Source organism: Stenella coeruleoalba, assembly GCF_951394435.1.
Source record: "Stenella coeruleoalba genome assembly, chromosome: 18".
Taxonomy (NCBI): domain Eukaryota; kingdom Metazoa; phylum Chordata; class Mammalia; order Artiodactyla; family Delphinidae; genus Stenella; species Stenella coeruleoalba.
In genome coordinates this window covers 17,544,006-17,562,517 of record NC_137164.1, presented here as the reverse complement: position 1 = coordinate 17,562,517, position 18,512 = coordinate 17,544,006, and the positions used below count along the sequence as shown (strand labels likewise).

General features: G+C 37.6%; 1 protein-coding gene across 7 annotated transcripts in view; it reads right to left on the bottom strand.

Annotated features, from left to right (window-relative positions):
* Positions 1-18,512, bottom strand: part of SPRYD7 (SPRY domain containing 7) — a 61,701-nt gene that overhangs the window by 29,132 nt on the left and 14,057 nt on the right. For 3 of the 7 annotated variants that reach the window (XR_013824943.1, XR_013824944.1, XR_013824945.1), the window contains exons 5-7: positions 14,312-16,617; positions 11,323-11,413; positions 8,076-8,199 (exon numbers count right to left, since the gene is read on the bottom strand). Coding sequence is in view for 1 of the 7 variants with exons in the window: in XM_079903442.1 (XP_079759568.1) it covers positions 16,520-16,617 (98 nt within the window). In the remaining 6 variants the exon portion in view is untranslated. Of the gene's footprint in view, positions 1-7,851; positions 8,200-11,322; positions 11,414-12,321; positions 13,233-14,006; positions 16,618-18,512 lie in introns of those variants that run through there. The other 4 variants (XR_013824946.1, XR_013824947.1, XR_013824948.1 and 1 more) reach the window with 4 other exon arrangements.

Sequence of the window (18,512 nt, the reverse complement as noted above, 5' to 3'; positions counted from 1 at the left end):
AGATTTCCTGATACTCACTGAAAGAGAATGTTAGCACAAATCTTCCCCTTGATGGGTAATCTGCCAGGGACTGGCCTCCCAGTGATACGCAACAAATTAGATTCACAACTTTAGATTCAATAATTGTGCTTGGAATGAGGACTAATCCAATGAGGACTATTTTGGGTTTGTTTCCCCTTCCCCTCCAAACCCCCAGGGCTGGCAAATTACAGTCCAAGACAGTCTCCTTCTAATGCTGAAGATCCCTGAAAGACAAAGAGTGAAGTCCTGACTTCAGTGTTTTGTGGTGGGGAATGAGTGACCCTGGTTTTCTTGTGCCCAGGCTTATTTCCCCACCTTGGGCCTAATCCACCCCACCCTCTGGGCTAACTGGGGCTGCCTGGGAATGACCTAATTAGGACTGGCCTTCCTCTCTATGCATTACCAGACAGAGAAACCTCTACCTCCAGGGGAAGATGAATTTACACATCCAAGTAACATGAGATTTGAGAAGCACAACTATTTGAAGTGAAAAATAACATATTAGATTACAGAATCCAAGTATACATATGAAAACAAATGACTCTAATTTAATTTTGGCCCAATAAACATACAAAGAGATAAAAGAATATATGGCAAGATAAACAAAAACAAGAAAACAAACTGATAAGAAATCTTAGATGTGAAAAACATAATAGCTGAAAAGAATCCATCAGATGGATAAATAACAGAATGGATAGGGCTGCAGAACAAATTAGCAACTTGGGAGACCAGGTGAAGGAAATCTTCCAGAGGAAGGAGGAAAGGACAAAGACAAAAAATATTTTTTAAAATCTAGGTTATTTGGAAGATAGAAGTAGGAGTACTACCATGTGGCTAATAAGAATCCTAGAAAGAGAGGAAAAATAAAAATGAAGAGGAAGAAATGTGAGGAGAAATTGAGATAATTTCTGTAATTATAAAAGATGAAAGATTGAAAGGGTTATAGAGGAGTAATAATGAAAAAATCCATACCAGGAAATTTTATAGTAAAATTAAGAATTTCAAAGAAGCAGAGAAAATTCTAAAATACTGCAAAGGGAAAGAGAAGATCACAAAAAGAGGACAGAAGTCAGGTTGACATCAAATTTTTCAACAGCAACAAGTGATTCAAGAAGATAGTGGAGTGGTATTTTCAAAATATTGAGGGAACAGAAATCAGAAACAGCCTCTTTCCTATGTCCAGTCTGCCACTCAAAAGCAAGGGCATGATTAAAAAATATTCTCAGGCATAGAAGTCTCCAGAAAATTTATCACACAAAGACTACATTGGAAACTGTTTTGGACCAAGGGCTTAAATAAGGGGAGAGAAAATCTAGCAGATATTGCAAGAGATATGTGAAGTAAAGTTGATCAAGTCCACTGGTAAAATTTGTTTGACTTAAAAGAATAGCTATGACTAAAGAAAAAAGAACACATATTCCCAATAAGCTGGCACTAAAGTGTAGGTAATAACATGATGTAGATTTGGGGAGTAGAGATGAAGAGATATGAGGGTACAATAAAGCTCTCATTTGGGGAATATATACCTATTAAAGAAATGGTTAACAGTAAGTATAGAAAAAGTGGGTCAGACTGAAATAAAATATTAAGATCACAGAAACAGGTCCAAATATATAAATAATTACAGCAAATATACATGAACTAAATTAATCAGTTTAAGAAAAAGATTGACAATTTGGATTTTTTTAAAAATCCAAGCATGGGGACTTCCCTGGTGGTGCAGTGGTTAAGGATCCATCTGCTAATGTAGGGGACACGGGTTTGAGCCCTGGTCCAGGAAGATCCCACATGCTACGGAGCAACTAAGCCCATGCACCACAACTTCTGAGCCTGTGCTCTAGAGCCTGTGAGCCACAACTACTGTGCCCATGTGCCACAACTACGGAGCCTGTGCTCTAGATCCATGCTCTGCAACAAGAGAAGCCACTGCAATGAGAAGCCCACGCACCACAATGAAGAACAGCCCCCACTAGCTGCAACTAGATAAAACCCACGCGCAGCAATGAAGACGCAACACAGCCAAAAATAAATAAAAAATAAATTTATAAAAAAAATCCAAGTATGTGCTGCTAACACGAGACAAACCTAAAGCATAAGGAAAATGCAAAGGCTGTACATAAATGAATGCAAAATGATACATCAGGAAAGTACTAATCAAAATAAAGCTGGTTTATCTACAGTAGTATTAGATAAAATGGATCTAAAGCCAACAGCAAAAAGATGCATAGCATCTATGTATGTAATAAACAAAGGGATGCCAAATTCATGAAACAAAAATGATAGAACGACAGACAGAAATGGGTAAATTCACCACTGTAATGGGAGATTTCAACAATCTTCTCTTGATTATTGGTAGATTGAACAGACATCCCCCCAAAATATATTTTAAATTCATTGTAGAAAATTAGAGATAGACACAGTTAAGATGTTGGCATAGGGAAAGATATTGTAAAGAAGACACAAAAAATATTGACCATAAAAGACTGATAAATATTACTATATAAAATTAAGAACTTTTGTTCATCAAAGTTACCTTAGAGAAAGTGAAAAGTTATATATATAAGATATTCAAAATACATAAAACTGGCAAAGGATTGGTATGAATATGCAAAGAACTCCTACAGATCAGTAAAAGAAAACAAAAAAAGCATAAGTAGCCCAACAGGAAAAAAAAAAAAAGAAGAAGAAATATAAGAGCAATAAATATATGGAGAAATGTTTACCATAATTATTAGTTTGGAAGTATAAATCCAGACTGCAATGACATACCATTTTACACTCATTACGTTGGTAAAAATTTAAATAGTCTGATAATACCAAGTTTTTTCAATGCTCGTGGGAGTGTACATTTTTTAACTACTTTGGGAAATGGTTTGGCATTTTCTTCTAAATTTGGACACTTATATACTGTTATAGGTTGAACTGCGTCCCCCAAAAAGTATGCTGAAGTTCTGACTCCTGAAACCTTATTTGGACTTTGCAGATGTAATTCACTAAGATGACATCATACGGGAGTAGGGTGGACCTTAAATCCAAAATGACTGATGTCTTTATAAGAGAAGAGACAGAGAAACACACAGAGAAGGCCATGTGAAGACAGAGACAGAGATTGGACATATTTTTGTATTTCTACCATCCAGAACTAGAAAAGGATAAATTTCTGTTGTTCTAAGTGACATAATTTGTCAAGGTCTTAATTTTTGCTTTAGATGGTGAGTTCATGGGTGCTTATCTATATTTACAACTATATTTATATCTATACCAATAGAATCATATCTACTGGAAGAGGCCACCTAAGGACCATTGAGGAAAGTATGTCATAAATAGGATTATGATTAATCCTAATCCATAACTGTATACCTGAGGCTATCTACTTCCCAAAATAGTTGGGCTTGTCCAGATTGGTTCATGTTTCTACAGACTGGTCCTTCGAACTCACTTTGATTTTCCCAAAGGTCTGGAAGTTGGAACACTTTTTCCAGGCTAACGACGACTAGCAGTATGGTTAATCAAACATGCAGGTCTGGCTTGCAGGTCTGGCTTGCTTAGTGTGCCAATTAAGTTAGAAAGCTCCATTGATTAAAATAAAGGAATCCAGGGACTGAAAGTTCATTGAGTTCAAGTGCAATCAACATAGTAGATGAGAAAAGGAAAAAAGGAAGGGCATAAGTTGATGGGACCCTCTTAGATATACAGAGATACCAAGTAGCTTTGGCAAGAAGTGGCAGCCAAAAACCACGAAACCACAACCTTAATAAGTATTAATCAGAGGGTACAGCAGGGATAAGAACCAAAACCCAGGTGGAAAAGAACAGGAAAATGGAATCTTCACTGCCCATGGATCAGAATGTAATGTTTCAGGTATGTTCTTCTCAGCAAATATTCCTACCATTTGCTTTTGAAATGATGGAGCTGGTTTAAAAACAATATATGTCAGGCACCTCAAGAACCCTACATTCTGTAGGCAAAAGTGAAGACAGAGTTAACAGAGCACAAATCTGTTTCATCTGACTGTATGAGTTTTACGTTTCTCCTTTAAAGGCCTGGCTACTGTGTGGTTCAGAAGCAGTATGACACAGGGATCTGGGAGGCTTCAGGGATACCCACACCCAGAGAGAAGTCTGCCAGTCAAGGAGCACTGAATTGTCATGGTGTAAATTTGCAAAACCTTGACAGCTTTAGTGATATGGCATTGGTCTTGAAATTCAGTGCACGGTAATTTTATTTTATGGTAAGGAAAAGGATATGAGAAAAGAGAAGGTAGTATAAGTATGTTTTTCAAATTTCTTCCCTCTTCTACCCTACAAATAAAAGGGCAAAGATATTACTGAGCAAATGTTCTTTACAAAACTTTGATGTATTCTCATGCTTAGAAATTTTGCTATAGGGAAAGTCACTGCTACTGTTTACATGAGACATTCCTACTCTGAAATCTAAACTCTGAAGTATTTACTATGCTTAGATAAATCACATATTTTTCCTTGTGAGTATAGCCTGTTCAGGTTTATACATACCACTGTGTAATTCCCCAAGCACTGTTCCCAGTTTAAAGCGTGATGTTGGATACATTTGTGGAAACTGATGTGAAAGGTATTTGCTCTTTAAAATACTTGCTAACTGGCCAGTTAAAAGCATGCCTTTGAATCTGAAACTGAATTTGGCTTTGGTCAGTAGAGGCTCCAGGAAAATTGATAAAATAGGAGAAAGAGAAATCAGCTTCTTTTTAAACTTTTTTTTTTTGGCTGTGCCATGCAGCTTGTGGGATCCTCGTTCCCCTACCAGGGAGCGAACCCGTGCCCCCTGCAGTGGAAGCGCAGAGTCCCAACCACTGGACCGCCAGGGAATTCTCTCAGCTTCTTTTTCTAGAATGTGAATGGAGAATCCAAGACTGAGGATGGGAATTTTGTCATAATGATGGCAAAATTTTAAAAAGAAGAGACACACATGAATGCAGCTCAGGAATCCAGAAACTTTCCTGGTTCCTGGCCCTCCTGAGGCTTTGATTCAAGAAATACCCTAATATCTTTCTGTAATCTTCTGCCATGCTCTAAAAGATCTGCAAAATCTAAAAAGTCTGTATTATTAGGAAAAAATTATTCAATTGTGAACGGAGCCCAGAAGATGGTAAAAAATATTTCTTTACTGTTCTCATCACATCATTGTTCATTCCTGACCCCCAAGCTATGCTCCATGACAAGGCCCAGAGCACATCTCCTTCACTAAAGCATTGAGAATTGCATTCATGAGTGGAGCCCCTGCAAGCTCTCTCAAAGGAGATCTCTGTAGTTGCTTTCCTTGGTAAGACAGGTAAAAGGTACTACCACTGATACAGTCTTTCCAATTCTAATGGGGATAATGGATCTCAGAGTGGCAGGGGTAGTGGCAGCACTTAATCACCAAAGACAAATTGGATGCATCTACTGTGAGGGGTAATCAGAATGCCTTGGCCTGCAGAGATCTTTGATGGTGGTTAATTTATCATGCTACTCCTAGGAATAAAATAGGTAGACAGTCTATTAGAGTACTGCTTGATCTATATGAGAGGGGAAAACTTCAGGTCTGGTAGCCAAACACCTGACTTGAGTCACCACCGTGGACAGTCAGGGCATCTTATCCAGTTTCCAAATGTAAGTCAATTCACAGACCCAAAGCTCCTTGATTAAAGAGGAGGCAGGTGCCCCTTGGGGAATAACCCTGCTGTCTCCAGAACATAACCAGAACACATGGTCCAGAATCAAGGGGTGAAAGTAGGAGTGGCTCTTCTTACTGTTATACCCAATAACTCACTCACAGGTAATTTTCACTTGTCATCCTGATGAGAGCTCTGCTGGCTGGGAGGTCTTCGTCCCCAAAGAGAAAATCTTTCCACCAGTGGAAATAACAGTGGTTCTATTAGATTGGATGGTGAGGCTTCCACCTGGCCATTTTGGGCTCCTCATGCCATTGAACCAACAGGCAGAAAAAGTGTTACTCTAATGACTAAAGTGATTGACCTTAATTACCGAAGGGAAAGTGAGTTGCTGCTACACAATGGGGACAAGGAGGACTACATCTGGAACATGGGGGATTTTCTGGGGTGTCTTTAGGATTTCCATGACCAACGTTAAGGGTTAATGGAAACCATAGAAACAAACAAACAGAAAAACAAGATAATTGACTACTGGGTTCTTTTGGGAATGAAGGTTTGGGTTATTCAAGTAGAAACCCCACCAACTGAGCATCTGACTGAAATACAGAATGATTCTAGTCTACTTGTTACCGTGACATATTTTCACTGTAATGCTAGATAAAACAAGTCTATGTCAATTTCCTTCTGTTCCTGCTGGTGGAGCATACATGTTATGGAGCCATAAGCATGGTCATGTGCTTCCTTCAAGGTGAAGACTGCCTTACTCATCTTTCCATCTAGCCCAGCCTTGTGCCTGGCACATAGTAGATGCTGAAAAATATTTGTTGAATGAATAAGTTCAGTCTTCCCAAAAGAATCAAAAAGAAAATTTACTGTATCATGTTGAGATTTCAAGAGCTTATTTGGGTTCTACCACCATTTCTGAGAAGAGTTATGGATAATATATAAGTTATGCCAGTAAGTATACCAATCTTATTTTCCAAAATCCTTAACAAATAGGCAGGAACTGTTTTATAACTAGTGTGACAATTGCTTACAGGAAGATATATGTATGCTTCTAAAATGTGGGAACATTGTTCTTGTGATGAGTTTAAACATTTTCCCTGTAATTTAACTTCTATTATTATATTTGCTTTAAAGTATCCTTCAAAAAAATTTTTTTTTTTTTTGGCCACGTCACGATGCTTGCGGGATCTTCATTCCACGACCAGGGATTGAATCCGGGCCCCGGCAGTGAAAGCACCGGATTCTAACCACTGGACCACCAAGGAATTCCCCAAACATTGTTTTAAAAAGATGGGCTTCATTGTTTGAATCTTCATAAAGTCTGAATCTGTAAAGTCCAGCAAATACTGAGCCTTTTCTAAAAATGAGTTTAATGGGAGGAACAAGGTCCAGGAAAAAATTCAGGAATGCCAACAGAAGACACATTGTAGTAAAATTCATTAGTTTTTTTTTTTTTTAATTAACCGCACACAGCACACGGGGTCCTGTTTCCCCAACCAGGGATCGAACCCTCGCCCCCTGCAGTGGAAGCATGGAGTCCTAACCACTGGACCGCCAGGGAAGCCCCTTCTTTAGTATAAAGTATTGTAAATTTCTAAGCCTCAGTGTACATAGTCCAATCTAATTACAACAATGTAACATAAGGCCAAAAAACATGTTTTCTCATTAATTGTCTTTGAGGCCACACCTCCATGTCTGCACATGACCCAGGAATGACAGTCAGTGAATCATTAACTGCTGTTTATTTATGCTAATGGAGAGCTGTCGCACAGATAATCCCGAAAGGCAGATATTTATTTCATCATTTTTGGCACCTTTATAAGAACCAGCCACTGAATAAGGGTAATCAAATATGAATCTCTCTAATGATCTATCCTGGCCTTTGTTCAGTCTTGGACAGTTGTATTAGTATGTGTTTTGTAGGACTGCTAAACTATCTTTCATGTTCTCAGCGTTAAAGCAGATATACTCCTAGATTCCTAGCTTCTATCAAAAACCCTTTAGAAACCTTTCCTTTAGAAACTGTTAACGGATTTGTCTAATCACATGGCAGTGTAGAATGAACTTTATACAGTGCCTGAAGGAGTAAGTGCTTATATTTATTTAATGAATATTCAATTACCTGGATTTTACTATATCACCTTGCCAAAGACACCTAACCTCTCTTGGGCTGCTTTCCCCATGGCAGGAGTGAGGATTTGGACAAATGGTCTCCAACATGCCTTCTCGTTTAACAATTCAGTTTCAAAACATCTCCCTATACCACCTCGCAATCCTGTTTCTTACACAGTATGAAGATAATATGGAGCTTTTTGCCTCTAAATATTCTTTTCCTTAAGTTTCAAGGGTTGCTGCCTTAATTTTTAGTGTTTTGGAATTTGACAGCAAGTCCAAGTTCACCGCACCCATCCACACTCACCACGATTTTATAGATTGGGGTAACGTTCCTCCTCAGCCTTGACTTCCAGACCGAAAGGCTGTTGTGTCTCGTGTGCCTTCTCTGGGTCACTCGTGCTCTTCTTCCTTGAGCTTCTTCAACTCACCTTTTCACCAGAAACGCAATAAGTGAACCAAACATAGGTCAGGAAGGACAAGTTTTGTGTCTTGTTTCTTATCATGGTTGATAAGATTCTCTGCTTAATTTTCAAAACCCTTTCTGATAATAACATTTTACATATGCTTTTGATTGTGACCACACATTGGACTGGCACTTCAGAGATCTCTGTGTGACCTTAAATAAGACCTAGGAGACCATCATACAATTTATCCCCAAATATACAATCTCACTGTTTCTTGTTCATCACTGGTAAGTCACTTCTGTCTACTCACAAAACTGTGTGAAACCTCTTATTTACCGTGTTGAACTAGCACTACATTCCTCAATAAACTATAGTATCATCTCCCCTTTTCAGAATTAACACAAAAATTTTTTTTGCAATATATCATTTTATATTTTATTTATTTTTCCTTGGTTCTATGCTGTACTTTTTTATTTTTTTTAACATCTTTATTGGAGTAGAGTTGCTTTACAATGTTGTATTAGTTTCTGCTGTATAACAAAGTGAATCAGCTATATGTATACATATATCCCCATATCTCTTCCCTCTTGAGTCTCCCTCCCACCCTCCCTATCCCACCCCTCTAGGTGGTCACAAAGCACCGAGCTGATCTCCCTGTGCTAGGCAGCTGCTTCCCACTAGCTATCTATTTTACGTTTGGTAGTGTATATGTGTCCATGCCACTCTCTCACTTTGTCACAGCTTACCCTTCCCCCTCCCCATATCCTCAAGTCCATTCTCTAGTAGGTCTGTGTCTTTATTCCCTACTTGCCCTTAGGTTCTTCATGACCTTTTTTTTTCTTTTTCTTAGATTCCATATATATGTGTTAGCATATGGTATTTGTTTTTCTCTTTCTGAGTTACTTCACTCTGTATGACAGACTCTAGGTCCATCCACCTCACTACAAATAACTCAATTTCTTTTTATGGCTGGGTAATATTCCATTGTATATATGTGCCACATTTTCTTTATCCGTTCATCTGTCGATGGACACCTAGGTTGCTTCCATGTCCTGGCTATTGTAAATAATGCTGCAATGAACACTGTGGTACTTGACTCTTTTTGAATTATGGTTTTCTCAGGGAACATGCCCAGTAGTGGGATTGCTGGGTCATATGATAGTTCTATTTGTAGTTTTTTAAGGACGCTCCATACTGTTCTCCATAGTGGCTGTATCAATTTACATTCCCACCAACAGTGCAAGAGGGTTCCCTTTTCTCCACACCCCCTCCAGCATTTATTGTTTTTAGATTTGTTGATGATGGCCATTCTGACTGGTGTGAGGTGATACCTCGTTGTAGTTTTGATTTGCATTTCTCTAATGATTAGTGATGTTGAGCATCCTTTCATGTGTTTGTTGGCAGTCTGTATATCTTCTTTGGAGAAATGTCTATTTAGGTCTTCTGCCCATTTTTGGATTGGGCTGTTTTTTTGATACTGAGCTGCATGAGCTGCTTGTACATTTTGGAGATTAATCCTTTGTCAGTTGCTTCATTTGCAAATATTTTCTCCCATTCTGAGGGTTGTCTTTTCATCTTATGGTTTCCTTTGCTGTGCAAAAGCCTTTAAGTTTCATTAGGTCTCATTTGTTTATTTTTGTTTTTATTTCTATTTCTCCAGGAGGTGGATCAAAAAAGATCTTGCTGTGATTTATGTCATAGACTGTTCTTCCTATGTTTTCCTCTAAGAGTTTTATAGTGTCTGGCCTTACATTTAGGTCTTTAATCCATTTTGAGTTTATTTATGGGTATGGTGTTAGGGAGTGTTCTAATTTCATTCTCTTACATGTAGCTGTCCGGTTTTCCCAGCACCACTTATTGAAGAGGCTGTCTTTTCTCCATCGTATACTCTTGCCTCCATCAAAGATAAGGTGACCATATGTGAGTGGGTTTATCTCTGGGCTTTCTTTTTTTTTTTTAAAATTTATTTTATTTTTGGCTGCGTTGGGTTTTTGTTGCTGCGCGGGCTTTCTCTAGTTGTGGCAAGCAGGGGCTACTCTTCATTGTGGTGCGCGGGCTTCTCATTGCAGTGGCTTCTCTTGCTGCAGAGCATGGGCTCTAGGAGCACGGGCTTCAGTAGCTGTGGCTCTTGGGCCCTAGAGCGCAGGTTCAGTAGTTGTGGTGCGTGGGCTTAGTTGCTCCACAGCACGTGGGATCTTCCTGGACCAGGGCTCGAAACCGTGTCTGCTGCATTGGCAGGAGGATTCTTAACCACTGCGCCACCAGGGAAGTCCTCTCTGGGCTTTCTATCCTGTTCCATTGTTAACACAAATTTTAATGTGACAAATCCTTGTATAAATCCCTGGAGATCCTGCATCTCCTATTTCCTTGTTTTCAAGTTAACTTATTTGGAGACTCGGCAATTGTCTGAATGAATCGGAATCACTGAGTTTTAGAAAACATCTAGTTTGGTCTCTAATCCAGTGGGAACCATATTTATGAGATCTCTGGGATAGTCATCTAGACTGTGTATTGATTATATTTTCTTATTTTCTGTATTCTATTTTTTTTTTTTTTTTTTTTTTTTTTTTTTGCAGTACGTGGGCCTCTCACTGCTGTGGCCTCTCCCGTTGCAGAGCACAGCCTCCGGACGCGCAGGCTCAGCAGCCATGGCTCACGGGCCTAGCCGCTCCGTGGCATGTGGGATCTTCCCGGACCGGAGCACGAACCTGTGTCCCCTGCATCGGCAGGCAGACTCTCAACCACTGCACCACTAGGGAAGCCCTATTTTCTGTATTCTTAATGCTTTACTGAGGCCTTATTGTCAGAGGAGGGACTGCTTCACCACGGTTAGCTAATTCCTAAAGAAGGCAAACCACTCGTCCCAAGGAGCCTGACTTTCATTTGCAAACCAACCAATCCAGAGCCCCCCACCTTCCTTACCTGGCTCTTACTTTCCATGTCAATCAATATTTCCCTGTCCTACTCACCCCAGAGCCAGGTACCAGACAACTTGGGACAGCCCCTGTACCCCAGAGCCTGCTGAAACTATTCAAACTAGCCAATCCTGAGTATGCTTACCCTGCCTTGCACATGGAACCACAATAAGGGCTCACGCCCATGCCTTCCCCTTGCTCCTTCGGCCTCCTGACCAACCCTGATGCTTACCTGTGAGTCCCTGTGTGGCAAGGTGTGCCCTCTCCTCTTGGAAACTGTAACACTATCTTTTTCAACGGCAGTAGCTTCCTGCTCACCATACCTGAATAAGAACAAAATCTACATTTTAAAAACAACTGTTAAAACAATTCCAGGGACCAGAAGTTCATTTCTTTGCAAGGCAGCAATTTCAGTAGTGAACTAAGTAGGAAAGTTCTTTTCCATCTTAAACTAAAATCTGCTTCCCTGTACCTTCTAATAATTCTTACTCCGGGGCAACAGAGAATAAGTCTACCCATTTTTTTTCAAGTGATGAACCATCAGATATCTGAAACACATCTATGACTCTCTTTCCTGAAATACATTTGTGAGAATCACACACATGAATCTACAGATTTTTTTTTTGGCTTTATTTCTAGTCAACTTCTTCAAATGATTAGCATTTCACAAGTCATACCAGCTTCAACAGCCCAGTGGGTTGAATACATTCTTCCAACATTCCCAGTGTCAAGGATCATTCATTCATTCATGCATGGATTAATTAAGCAGCTTCTCAGCAGCCTGGTAGCCTTTGCTGGTTTATCACTGCCCTTGATTTCAAGTGCAGTGTCTGCTGGAACTGGTCTACTCCACATGTGGCTTCATTAGCACTTACTTGCCTGGGTCTGGGGACCCAGTTTGTAGTGGTACCAGGCATGGCATAGACTAAAATTTCTGAATCCTTTAAGATGAATTGCCATGAAACACTTTTTATCCTGTACTTAAGTAATCATGTTGTGATTCTACTGCAGCCTTTTAGATTTCTAAGTGTGAATGTAAAATTCCCCCATTCTCTAGTGTACAGGGCTTCCTCCAGAGTCACGTGCTTTCCTCTTGTTTAAAATTCTTTTTCCCAAAATAGGTTTATTGTAAAAAAATTATCAGATAAATTTGCAATGAAAGAGCTAGATCCCTGTAATCTTATTCCCAAGATATGGTATTTTTGATGTATATATTACATCATATTTTTCCTATACATAAGGCTCTAGTTTTCTGGGTTTTGTTTTTTATCGGTTGTTCTATGCTTGCAGGACCAGGGATTGAACCCCAGCCCCGGCAGTGAAAGCACTGGGTCCTACCCACTGGACCATGAATCAGATTATACACACAAATTTTCACAACTTTTTTTTCATTTATCAATATATCTTGGGTATTGTAGAGCCATACTTATGAATGAATTACCATTAACAGAGTTCCTTGAGGCCAGGGACTATTGTGTTTAAGTATTTATGAAACACAGCACATAAGTGATTCAATTTTTGAATGACTACATTGTAATGATTCCTACGGAATTACAGATTACACATTTCAGTTAATACTGGGACAATTTTTCCTTTAAATTTCTATAGAAGTCTTGGGTGGTGTGTGATTCATTTATATTGCTAATTATATCTAACGTTGTGTTTATACTCATTATTTCAATAATTTGGTCTCAGTTTTTTTAAAAGAGCAAGTTGAAAGGGAGTCTCATATCCTATTGCACGAGTTTAATTGATACTATTGTTTCCACTCATTCACGTGCAGTCCAGTTAGCTCCCAAAAGTATTTCCCTGCCAGGTTGCATAAACAATGCAAATTAATGTAAGTGGTAGTTGATTATATTCCATTTATGAGTACTATGTACAGGGAAACTCCACAGTTTTGATTATAAATTTTCCACTCACAATATCTAGTGTTTTTACGTTATGTAAAGGAAATTATTGATTTAATGTAATTTATCAAGATTACTCTAAGATTTCACTTCCATTTCCAGCTATGCTTTTGCTGGTCCATATCTAGACTTACATTAAGAAGTAAACATACAGCGACTTCCCTGGCAGTCCAGTGGTTAAGATTCCTCGCTTCCAATGCAAGGGGCATGGGTTCCATCCCTGGTCGGAGAACTAACATCCGACATGGCGTGTGGTGCAACCAAAAAAGTATTAAAAAAAAAAAAAAACAACTGTTTGGTTAAAAAAGAAAAAGTAAACATACAGTAAAAAAAAGAGATGTGAGCAACACTGTCATACATGTGTCTGTTTTTGTTAATGATTTTTAAAAGCCTTAAATTATATTTTGTACCATTCTTAAATTATAATACTTTGTAATCTAAGTTGAAAATATATTCAAATAATCTTAACTGATGAGCCAAAAGCAGTTAAAAGCCAAATTCTCTTTTTCTGGTTTTTAATAATGTAAACTTATTATTTATGAGATTTTCATTGTTTCACATATCTAACATTGCAAGTCCCTTGCAATGTTTAAATCACTGAAATAATAATATGGATAATAAATCACTGATTAATTTTCAATGTGAGTATAAAAAGCTACACCAGTGGGCTTCCCTGGTGGTGCAGTGGTTGAGAGTCCGCCTGCCAATGCAGGGGACACGGGTTCGTGCCCCGGTCCGGGAAGATCCCACATGTCGCCGAGCGGCTGGGCCCGTGAGCCATGGCCACTGAGCCTGCGCGTCTGGAGCCTATGCTCCGCAACAGGAGAGGCCACAACAGTGAGAGGCCTGCGTATCGCAAAAAAAAAAAAAAAAAAAACTACACCAGTGTGAACAAATGGATTTTTGCAATAAACAGAATCAAGACAGTAGACAGTCTCTTCAGCCAGGAACAAATTGTGTGTTAAAATACAAGAATGTTTTATGTCCCATCCATGTCTATATTTATTAGCTATCATTGAATACTTAGGCTATAGGTATATCATACTAATGGTCTACTGGCTTCAAGAAAGGCTTTATTTTTAAATTTTTCCTAGCTCAACATAGTTTCTTAAATACTTTATTTTTTTAGAATGGTTTAGATTTACAGAAAAATTGAGACAATAGTACAGAGTTCCTATATATCCCCTCTCCCAGTTTCTCCTGTTATTAACATCTTACATTATTATGGTTCATCTGCTATAATTAGTAAACATATTGATACATTATTATTAACTAAAGTCCATGGTTTATTCAGATTTCCTTAGTTTTTACCTAATGTCCTTTTTCTGTTCCTGGTTCGCACATTACATTGACTTGTCGTGTTCCCTTAGGCTCCCCGGGATGTGACAGTATCTCTGACTTTCCTTGTTTTTGATGACCTTGACAGTTCGGAGTACTGCTCAAGTATTTTGTAGGACGCCCCCCTACTGGAATTTGTCTGATGATTTTCCTCAAGATTAGACTGAGGTTATAGGTAATTTTCCTAAGAGAAATTAGATACCTAGAAATTAAAAACACATCTAGACTTCATCAAACTGTTGCCATGGACATAACTCATGTACCATTTTTAGTATTGTACCTATTCTGTATGATTAGAGGTATCAAACATAGTCTTGAGAAAAGAATATGATGATTAAAAAAAAGTTTGGCTTTTAAAAAAATAAATAGGAGGTAGATAACATTATAAAGAGAGCAAACAGTAGTCATATTAATTCTCTTTCCAAAATAAGCATATTCTTTATGAATTAAAACTACTAGGCCAGAAAGTCAGGTAAAAATGCATAAACAATATAAAGTTAGTTCAATTCTATATATCTACAGAGGTAAATTTGGGATGTTACTCAAGTATATCTATGTTTTCAAAACATTGTCACGTTTGTGTCTATCAAATGGAACAATAAATAAATATTGTGCAGGATTCTTTTGTCTATGGGGCAAAAATAAGTCTTAAATCCTTAGAAAATTTAGAGTAGGCAATCATTCTCAAAGAATTCTCTCCTGAGCAGTGGTTCTCAATCTTTCGCATGGATCAGAATCACCTGAAGGGCTTGTTCAAACACAGATTCCTGGGTGCTACCCCCAGCAGTTTCTGATTCAGTGGGTCGGGGGTGGGGCCTGAGTGTCCATTTCTAACAAGTTCTCAAGTGAGGTCTGAAGGCCACACTATGAAAACCACTGAGCAGAGAAAACAAAGAAGCTACGTTCGTTAATTGCCTACGATGACAAAAGTGTTTTACGTATGTAATATTATTTAACTAGTTACAGAATCTCATCAAGGGTATGATTATTCCTTTTATAAATGGGGAACCTGAGCTCAGAAAGACTGAGGAACTTGCCTGAAGAGATAATGGGATCAGGTGGCAAAACTACAATTTAGATCTCCTTCAATTCTAAAGCCCTGTTTTTCTAGTACAACATACTGCTCCACGTTGGTAAAGGAGTGAAACGCATGCATCCTTTGCATGCCCATCTGGAAAGGAGACTGTACCAGATATAGAAAGTGATTTGTTCAGCTTAGTAGGGTGTTATCTAAAGGTCAGGGATTCTTCCTGAAAACTAGGCAAAGGCTCAGGGTCGTGGAGAGAATTCACTTATCTCCAAACTTCTGAAATAATCAAGGGTGAAGTGAATTACTGTATAATTAACAAAACAGGAAGAACATGTATTTAATATACTACTGAATAGTCCTTAATTACTAATATTTTATTATTCCTTACAGAAAAATGCACACTTAAATAAAAGTCCTTAAAAGAATAATCTCATTTCCACTTAAGTTGAAAGCATGATACTATTCTAAATGTCTGCTGTGTAGGCTACATCACCAATCAACCAATACTTACTCAGGTATTGAAGTAACACAGCATGACGGTCTTCAACAAAATACTCTGACAGCTACTACAACACTTATCTCCTTTCACAAAGAAAATCAAAAGCAATGACATACAAACAAAATAAGCAATTTAAATTTTAAGAAAAGTGGTACATTTTATAGTAAATAAATCGCCAAAAATGAAGTTGCCAATAACATAAACTTGTCACTTTGTTATACTCTATATAAAAAAGACACTGAGACACAAAATTATTGGACTGCAGACTTAAAATAGTTAATGAGGTCTACACTTCAGAATGACAAAAACCTCCACCCCAACTCTGTATCTCTATCAAAACAAATATTTTATGTTAAGATTCCCTTTTAAATATCTATATACGTATTTCCATTTAATACTGTTAATCAAACCCACAGTCATATTTATTTAAATAAGAATTAAATAAACTGCCCCAAATGCTGATTTCATTATCACAAAACCTAAGTATTTTAAATCACAACTTCAGGATGGTATATTGTATACTTTGGTTCCTTAGACACCATTAACAAGCATATTTTTAAGGATATATTGTCATCTGTAGGTCAGGTAAAGCTTTATTAAATGGTAAACACTTTTAACAGTGCAGAAATACAAGTTTCAAAAACAAATACATTCAGAAGATCTGCTGTTCAAATAATATCTTTTCAAAACCAGGTGGAGGAGTATGATAAAATTCACTGAACTGGCAATCCAAAATTGCACTGTCATCAACTAGAGATAGAAAAAAAAGAAAATAAATTAGAAGCAAACACCTTAATTTGAATGAATACATAAATTATAAACTGTTTTCATAATGCCATAACATTAATAGGCAGGAAGATAGCATCTGCTATCCAGGTTACAAAACATGATCCTATTGGGTAAAAATAACCACAATGAAGAATAAAATCTATCAAGAACACTGAAAGGAAATACATCAAAATATTACTAATAATTATTTCTAGATGATGTAAATATCGGTAATGTGAGTTTTTCCTTCCTTACCTACCCGTATCTTCTCAATTTTACACATTAAGATAAATTACTTCTTAAAAAATATTTTATTAAAAAAATTATAGATTCACAAAGAGTAGCAAAAATAATACAGAAAGTCCTGTGTACCCTTCACTCAGCTTCCCCTAGTGGTAACATCTTACACAACTACAGTACAATATCCAAACCAGAAAACTAACACTACAGGCCTTATTTAGCTTCTACATATTTTTACCAGCATTTACTCAAGAGAAATGAATGCATATATCCACATAAAGCCTTGTACATGAATGTTCACAGCACCTTTATTTGTAATGGCCAAAAACTGGAAACTAAATATCCATTAACAGGTGAAGGGAAAAAACAACTGTGATATATCCACACAATGAACAATACTACTTGGTAATAAAAATCAATGAATTGTTGATACATGCTACAACATGGATAAATCTTAAAATAATTATGCTGAGTAAAAGAAGCCAGACAAAAAAAGAATACAAATTGTATGATTCTATTTATATAATACTCTAAAAATGCAAGATAATCTGTAGTGACAGAAAGCAGATAGTGGCTGCATGGGGTGGGTGGGGAGAGGTGAGTAGAAAGCATTAAAAGGGGGCAGGAGGAAACTTAGGGGTGATGAATATGTTCATTATCTTGACTATAGTGATGATATGGGTGTTCACTTTATAGCTACTTGTTAAACTGCACATATATGTTTAATACACATTAGTATTTTATACTTAATAATAAATGCAGAAAAAAAGTTAAGTACTGGATTTGACATTCATGAATCACTAGTGATTTTAACAAGGGTGGCTTCAGTGAAGTGGTGGTAAAGGCACCAACACCAGTTGAAGAACAGGTGAACGATACAATATAAACAGTGATGGAAGCTATTCTATAAGAAATGCAGCCATATAGAGAAGGGTAAACAGAGGACTGGTGAGGGTACGAGTTTAAGGGAGGGTATTTTGGAATGACAATGATTCAGAATGTTCAACAGACATTGAAGAGAGAGGTTGATGACATGAGACAGAGATGAAATAATGACAGTAAAGTCCCAGAGTCGGGGAGTTTGAAATCTAGACCAGAGACTGAGTTTTCTGAACATGAAGGGCACCACTTCCTCTAAGATGGGATGGGAAGAAGGCAAGACTGGAGTAGATCCAGAAAAGCTTCAGGAGGATGGGGAGGAAAGCTGGAGTTTACCACTGATGGTCTGTTTCTCTATAAACTGGAAGGGGAGGTCAATCTATGGAGAATGAATAGGGAATTCAAGAACTACAATGAAAGTCTGGAATGTGCAGAGATGTAACAACACTTTTCTTTAGTGTTATGCAGTGTTGTCTCTCCATAGGTTGAACGCAAGAACTGACAAAATGAATGACTGGATGGATCTAGGATTAGGGATAGGATAGAAGACAAAGGGTAAGGGAATTTGAATTTTATTTTTATCTTTGATAGTATCTGGCTAAAATATTTGATTTAATTGGACTGATTTATCAATTTCAATTTATAAAATACATTACTATATATAATTTATTACCTTTAACTTTATTACATTAAAAATAATGCCAAATCAAAGAAACAGTTTAGAATAAAAATCTCATTTGCTATATTCATTTATAACT